Below are 7,716 nucleotides of genomic sequence, written 5' to 3'. Positions count from 1 at the left end.
GCCTGCTCCAGGAGGGCCCAAACATCAGGGCCTTGGGGGAGGGGAGAAGCTGAACCAAGGCTGGGCAAACAAGCACCTTGTGTGGATTGACCCATGGGGACAAGGGGTTCAGGTAGTCATTGATAAGACAAAGATGGCAATATAGTGGGTGCTATAGTTTGAATAAGGTGTTTGTCTCATTAATTCTCATGTTGAAATTTAATCTCCAGTGTTGGAGGTGCAACCTGGTGGGAGGTGCTTGGGTCCTGGGGGCAGATCCTTCATGAATAGACTCCTGCCCTCCCTTGTGGGGAGTGGAGTTCTTGCTCTATTAGTTCCTGCCAAAGCTGGTTGTTAAAAAGAGCCCAGTACCTCCTCCTCTCTCTTTCCCTGTGACTTCTGCACACAGGGGCTCCCCTTCATCTTCCATCATGAGTGGAGGATTCTTGAGGGCCTCATCAGAAGCAGATGCTGGAGGCTTGCTTCTTATAGAGCCTACAGAACCATAAGCTAAAAAATGTTTTGATAAATAACCCAGCCTCTGGTATTCCTTTACAGCAATGCAAAACAGACCAAGACAGTGGGCCTGTCATGCATCAACAAGGTACAGCTAGGGGAGGCAGAATTCTACCTCCCTTATCTTAGGGTCCAGGCTGGGTCCAATAATTAGACTGACATTAGAGAGATGAGCAGGAGAAAAACATACAGTTATTTAATACAAATTTAATGTGGCACAGGAGCCCTCATAAGGAAATGAAGATGCAAAGAGGCAGTTAGGGTCACTTATATACAGAGGTGGACAAACACTAGTAAGTTGTGAGATTTGATAAAGCCACAGGGCTTGGGTGAGGATAGTCAATGGGGTGAAGAAATGACTAGGTCAAAATGCTTACACACTAGGTTGAACAAAGAGTAGTAACTGTGGCAACAACTAGGAAGATAAGGGTTAGTTTAATAAAGTTTGTTTGTATAGATTTCTCTTGGTTTCTCTTAGTCTGTTTCGTGTTGTTAAAGGATTACCTGAGGCTGGATGATTTATTGAAAAATAAAAAGGTTTTGTGGGGAAAAGAAAGAGAGATCAGCCTGTTACTGTGTCTGTACAGAAGGAAGCAGACATAAAAGACTCCATTTTGTTCTGTATTTGAGACGCTGTTAATCTGTGACCCTACCCCCAACCTTGTCCTTGCAAGAGACATGTGCTGTGGTGACTTAAGGTTTAAAGGATTTTGGGCTGTGCAGGATGTGCTTTGTTAAACAAGTACCTGAAGGCAGCTTGCTGGTTAAAAAGTCATCACCATTCTCTTAATCTCAACTACCCAGGGGACAGGACCCCAAAGGTCGCAGGGACCTCTGCCTAGGAAAGCTAGGTATTGTCCAAGGTTTCTCCCCATGTGATAGTTTGGAACAATGCTGCTAAAAGGTTTATGGAGATGTTTGCATATGTATATCAAGGCACAGCATTTTCCTTTGAACTTGTTCATGTCACAGAGATCTTTATCCATATGTCTTACTGCTAATTTTCTACCTACAATGATCCTATTATCCTGCCACTTCCTTTTCTTTAAGATGGTAAAGATAATTATCAATAAATACTAAGGGAACTCAGAGACCGGTGCCAGCGTGGGTCCTCTGTAAGCTGAGCGCCGGTCCTCTGTAAGCTGAGCGCCGGTCCCCTGGGCCCCACTTTTCTTTCTCTGTACTTTGTCTCTGTGTCTTATTTCTTTTCTCAAGTCTCTCGTTCCACCTAACGAGAAACACCCACAGGTGTGGAGGGGCAGGCCACCCCTTCAAGGTTTATTTGGCTTATGGTTTCCCAGGCTGTACAAGAAGCATGGTGGCTGGGTGCAGTGGCTCACGCCTGTAATCCCAGCTACTCGGGAGGCTGAGGCAGGAGACTTGCTTGAACTTCCTGGGAGGCAGACGTTGCAGTGGGCTGAGATCACACCACTGCACTCCAGCCTGGGCAACAGGGTGAGACTCAGGTTAAAAAAAACAAAAAAAGCACAGTGGCCCGGCATGGTGGCTCAAGCCTGTAATCCTAGCACTTTGGGAGGCCAAGGTTGGGGGATCAGTTGAACTCAGGAATTCAAGACCAGCTTGGTCAAAAAATTTAAAAATTAGCTGGATGTGGTCCCAGCTACTTGGGAGGCTGAAGTAGGAGGGGCCCGGGCAACAGAACAAGACTGAAAAAAGGAGGGGAGGGGAGGAGAGGGGAGGGGAGGGGAGGAGAGGGGAGGGGAGGGGAGGAGAGGGGAGGGGAGGGGAGGGAAGAAGCTAAAAAGAAAGGAAGCAAGGAAGAAAGGGAGGGAAGGAGGGAGGGAGGGAGAGAGCAGGGAGAATGGAAGGAAGCAAGTACAGGGCCCACCTCTGCTTCTGGTGAGGGCCTCTGGCTGCTTCTGCTTATGGCGGAAAGTGAAAGGGAACCCATGTGTGTGCAGAGGTCACAGGGCTGCCACAAGAGAGGAAGCCAGAGAGAGAGGGGAGGGGAGTGCCAGGCTCTTTTCAACAACCAGCTCTTCAGGGAACCAACAGAGTGAGAACTCATCCTAAAGGAGGGCAGGACTCTATTCAGAGGGTGATACCTCCAGGACCCACACACCTCGCACTGAGCCCGGCTCCAACTTTAGGGATCAAATTTCAGCTTCAGAGGTGGAGGAGATTTGGAAGCTTCCCTGAGGATAAGAACGTTCCCTTCCTTTTACTACAAGGAGAACATCTTTCATAGGGGAATTCTATCTCTTGCCTTTAAGAAACAACAAGAAATTCAGAATGATCTTCCTACACCTGCCTCTTTTTTTTTTTTTTTTTAAGTGCCTTTATCTCAAAAGGGTTAATATGCCAGAAAGGCATATCTTTACCTTCTTCAGCATCCTAAGGCTCATCTGAGCCATACAGCGAAGGGAGTTCTTTGCAGGTCATAAAAAGTGGAAAATTCCTTTAACTCTGGCTGGATCCCAGAGCTGTATCACTGTGTAAAAGTGGAATGCCGGCCGGGCGCGGTGGCTCACGCCTGTAATCCCAGCACTTTGGGAGGCTGAGGCAGGCGGATCATGAGGTCAGGAGATAGAGATCATCCTGGCTAACATGGTGAAACCCTGTCTCTACTAAAAATACAAAACAAAATTGGCCGGGCGTGGTGGCAGGCGCCTGTAGTCCCAGCTATTTGGGAGGCTGAGGCAGGAGAATGGCGTGAACCCTGGAGGCGGAGCTTGCAGTGAGCCGGGATTGCGCCACTGCACTCCAGCCTGGGCAACAAAGCGAGACTCCGTCTCAAAAAAAAAAAAAAAAAAAAAAAAAAAAAAAAGTGGAATGCCAGCTGGGCCTGGTGGCTCATGCCTGTAATCCCAGCACTTTGGGAGGCTGAGGTGGGTGGATCACCTGAGGTCAGGAGTTTGAGACCAGCCTGGCCGATATGGTGAAACCCCATCTCTTTGTGGTGGATACCTGTAATCCCCGTTACTTGGGAGGCTGAGGCAGAAGAATCGCTTGAACCTGGAAGGTAGAGGTTGCAGTGAGCAGAGATCGGGCCATTGCACTCCAACCTGGGCAACATCTCAAAAAAATTTTTTTAAATTAATTTTTTAAAAAAGTGGAATGCCACATGCTGGCTTCTGGAAGGCTCTTCCCACCCAAGTCATGAGGAAGGGAGAAGAGGAGTGCTGAGGAGACACGAGGAAGCTTGTGCTGGAGAGAGATGATCTCCACCGCCGTGGCCTACCCGCATCAACCCTTCACAATGCTGGTGCTAGCTCTGGTGGCCACGACCAACAGGCACGAATATAAGGGAGAGGCGGCCGAGTGGAGTGCCCTGTGGACCAATCAGAGAGTAGGAGGTCATCACGCCACCTGAGGCCAGCCAATGAAAACGCGGCAAGCTCTATAAAAGCAGGCAATCAGCGAGGTCTGGTCAGAGGACACAACAGAGACAACAGTTTCAAAGTCATGGCCCGAACGAAGCAGACTGCGCGCAAGTCGACGGGTGGCAAGGCGCCGCGCAAGCAGCTGGCCACCAAGGTGGCTCGCAAGAGCGCACCCGCCACTGGCGGCGTGAAGAAGCCCCACCGCTACCGACCTGGCACAGTGGCGCTTCGCGAGATCCGCCGCTACCAGAAGTCCACTGAGCTGCTAATCCGCAAGCTGCCCTTCCAGCGGCTGGTGCGCGAGATCGCTCAGGACTTTAAGACTGACCTGCGCTTCCAGAGCTCGGCCGTGATGGCGCTGCAGGAGGCGTGCGAGTCTTACCTGGTTGGGCTGTTCGAGGACACCAACCTGTGTGCCATCCACGCCAAACGGGTCACCATCATGCCCAAGGACATCCAGCTGGCACGCCGCATCCGCGGGGAGCGGGCCTAGGAGGGCCATCTCGCCACCTGAGAGGTTGCGCAACGTTCACCCCAAAAGGCTCTTTTAAGAGCCACCCACCTGGTCGGAAGAGTTGCTGTAGCAAGCCAGGCTCTTGGGTTTTGGGTGTTCCTTCCGCTGGCCGGTGCTGGCTTACCTAATTCTGATTAGGGTGGGAGGCTGGCGAATCCTGTGTTCACCCTGTCCAGTTAGGAGGCCAGCTACTCATGCGCGTTACCTCCCAGCCTGTCTCCAGTTACAAGTCCAGCTAGTCGTGTGTGGTGCTAACTTGGCCTATCCCTTTAGATAAGAATCATGGTTGGTCTGTTTGGGGACAGGGTGTTGAGGGTAGCGTAACTGGCCTATCTCCAGTTAGGTAAGCAACCCCAGTTAGTTTTGTCAACTCAGCCTATCTACAGTTAGGTTGGAAGGCTGGCTGGTCTTGTGTGTTCTCAGCTCAGCCTCTTTCAAATTAGGTTACAAGTCCTGTGTGTGTGTGTGTGTGTGTGTACACACAGCTTCTTTCCAGTGAGGTTACCAGTCCAGCTAGTCTTCTACCTAGACAGCCTGTTAAGGCCAGCAAGTAGTATGTGTTATCTTGGCCTATTTTCGGTTAGAAGTCCAGCTACTTCACCAGCGTGGCAGCTCACGTCTGTAATCCCAGCACTTTGGGAGGCCAAGGCGGGTGGATCACCTGAGGTCAGGAGTTCCAGACCTGCCTGACCAAAATGGTGAAACCCCATCTCTACTAAAAAGACAAAAATTAGCCAGGTATGGTGGCACACGCCTGTAATCCCAGCTACTTGGGAGGCTGAGGCAGGAGAACTGCTTGAACCCAGGAGACGGAGGTTGCAGTGAGCCAAGATCATGCCATTGTACTCCAGCATGGGCAACAGAGTGAGACTCAGTCTCAAAACCAAAAAAAAAAAAAAAGTCCAGCTACTTGTGTGTGTTAACTCAGCCTACCTCCTGTTAATTTAGAAGGCTGGCTAGTTGTGTATCTTGTTAACTTGGGCTATTTCCCATTAGGTTAGAAGGCTGGCTAGGGGTGTGTGTGTGTGTGTGTGTGCACGTGCACGTGTGCACACACATATGTAGCTGTGGTGTTGGCCCATCTCCAGTTAGAAGTCCACGTCATTGTATGTGTTAACATACCCAATCTCCCATTCAGTTAAAAGGCTGGCTAGTCATGTATGTTGTTAATTCACCCTATCTTCTGTTAGGGTAGATGACTAGCTAGTTGTGTGTAAGAAGCCCAGCCAGGCATGAACATTGTTAATTCAGCCTAAGTGAAATCAATACTGGGAAACCCCAGCCTAAAGTTCAAAGAGGGCCTGGAAGTCAGCTTACTGAGCAGTCGCAGACAGGGATGGCCCATGTGCCCAGCACTTTGAAACAGGCTTCCCAGCGCCACAAAGTAGTCTGGCAGTGCTCTGGGGATGAGAGACACAGAGACCAACTTGCTGAGAAATCCTTCAGCTAGGGCAGCAGGCCACAGATCCAATAGTAGACTTATGTTAGGAAAACCTGAGGATGGCTATGAGGATAAGGATGTAGGGATTGTCTCCCTCTGGTACAGGTTGGAATCATTTATTTGTTAAAGGCTTTATTAAACTGAATGAAGCCAAGCACTACCCCATGCTGGGATCATGGAGGGAATAAAATCCATTTCCTCTGGGAATAAAATCCAATCCCAGAGTGGGCTGCTGCCCACTCTGCTTTCAAGGTGCTTATGCTTGAGTGAAGGGGGCCTGTATTGTGTGTAGAAGCAATGATAGTAAAAGATGCTCTTATACATAGCAAGGGGTGTGCACAAAATGCCATCAATAGGCAACAGTGGATTTTATAAGTCTCTTTGAACCCAATTTATAGCCTGTAGACTCAAAATTCAAAAACTTCATCAATTTATTAGTACACACACAACTGAAAATCATACCTTTTAAATCTCAGGATGTATTTAAACTTATGAGTGCCAGATCCTTGGAGGGCTATCCAGAAAGCCTAGAATATTCAGGGAGAGCTGTGTTCTGGTTTTGAAAGTCAGTTCTGACTTTCAATACTAGACTCTTTTGGGATAAATTTAAGTTTTCCCTTTTTGTTTTGTTTTTTCAGAAACAGGGTCTTGCCATGCTGCCCAGGCTGGAGTGCAGTGGCTATTCACAGACATGAGCATAGTGGCCAGCCTCGAACTCCTGGGCTCAAGCCATCTTCCTGCCTTAGCCTCCCAAGCAGGTAAAGTTCAAGTCTTCTATGCTTTACAAAGTCCTTGTCCTGACAAAGTCTTGCCCAGTGGTGGAGAGCTAAACCTATGTAACCTTGCTGATGATCTAGCTGGGTAGCCTGGAGGGAGCAGTAATTTGGGCAGCTAGCTACATTTGCGTAACTGGATGCAGATAATGCATTCTTGACAGGATCATGATCAAGCTTTGCCTTCCGTAGGACACCAAGCCACTTGAGCAGCCCCCTGTCATTCTGGTCTTTGTATGAAGAACAGAGTCTAAGTTCGGCAGTGTGGGACATGCCTATAATCCTAGCTACTGGGGAGGTGAGAGGATGGCTTGAGCCCAGGAGTTTTTGAGGCCAATCTGGGCAACAGACCCTGTCAAAAACAACAACAACAACAAAACAAAACAAAGAACAAAACAAAACAAAACAAAACAAAACAAGAGCTTGGTCTTATATGTTCCTTGTTTTCGCTGTTTAATGGAGTGGATAGTGCACAAATTGATGCCCTATAAAGATATAACAAGGCAACACAGGGCAATTTGTATCTCAGAACTGACTGCTGAGGACCTAAGGAAAGAAGTTTAGACACAGGAAGAAAGTAACCGAAGTCTTTCTGGGTTGTGTAAGTGGGTACTTGAGGAGGACTTTCCACCCAGGCATGGTGGTTCATGTATGTAATTCCAGCTTTTTGGGAGGCTGAGATGGGAGGATTTCTTGAGGCCAAGGAGTTCAAGACCAGCCTGGACAACATGGCAAGACTCTGTCTCTATAAAAAATACAAAAATTAACTGGGCATGATGGCATGTGCCTGTGGTCCTAACTACTTAGAAGGCTGAGGTGGGAGAATCACTTGAGCCCAAGAGTTCCAGGTTACAGTGAGCAGTAAGCTGTGATCACACCACTGCACTCCATTCTGGGCAACAGAGCCAGAACCTTACAATTACAACCAACGCCTTTGCTTCTGTATCCTGTGAGTCCTAATGATGTGGGATAGTAACTGAAATGTGGTATCTGTTCACCATGTACTCAACTCTTCGAGAGCATATACACAATGGAGCATGCAGTCTATAAAAGTGGAATGAGTGGTTCTAAATATCCAAAGGTTAAAATTCCAGAAATAAACAACAGAAAGGAGAGTTAGGCATTAAGAGATAGTGTCGCAGACCTTGG

The 7,716-nt window shown here is 48.4% G+C and overlaps 1 protein-coding gene across 1 annotated transcript; it reads left to right on the top strand.

Annotated features, from left to right (window-relative positions):
• Nucleotides 1–3,883: 3,883 nt before the first annotated feature.
• Nucleotides 3,884–4,445, top strand: LOC104666732 (histone H3.1). The gene has a single exon (XM_010368858.1). The coding sequence runs from the start codon at nt 3,922–3,924 to the stop codon at nt 4,330–4,332; it is 411 nt and encodes a 136-aa protein (XP_010367160.1). The 5' UTR covers nt 3,884–3,921; the 3' UTR covers nt 4,333–4,445.
• The last annotated feature ends 3,271 nt before the right edge of the window (nt 4,446–7,716 follow it).

The sequence above is a fragment of the Rhinopithecus roxellana genome, chromosome 8 (genome assembly GCF_007565055.1).
Source record: "Rhinopithecus roxellana isolate Shanxi Qingling chromosome 8, ASM756505v1, whole genome shotgun sequence".
Taxonomy (NCBI): Eukaryota; Metazoa; Chordata; class Mammalia; order Primates; family Cercopithecidae; genus Rhinopithecus; species Rhinopithecus roxellana.
The sequence above is the reverse complement of the archived record's forward strand: the minus strand, read 5'-3'. Positions and strand labels throughout refer to the sequence as shown.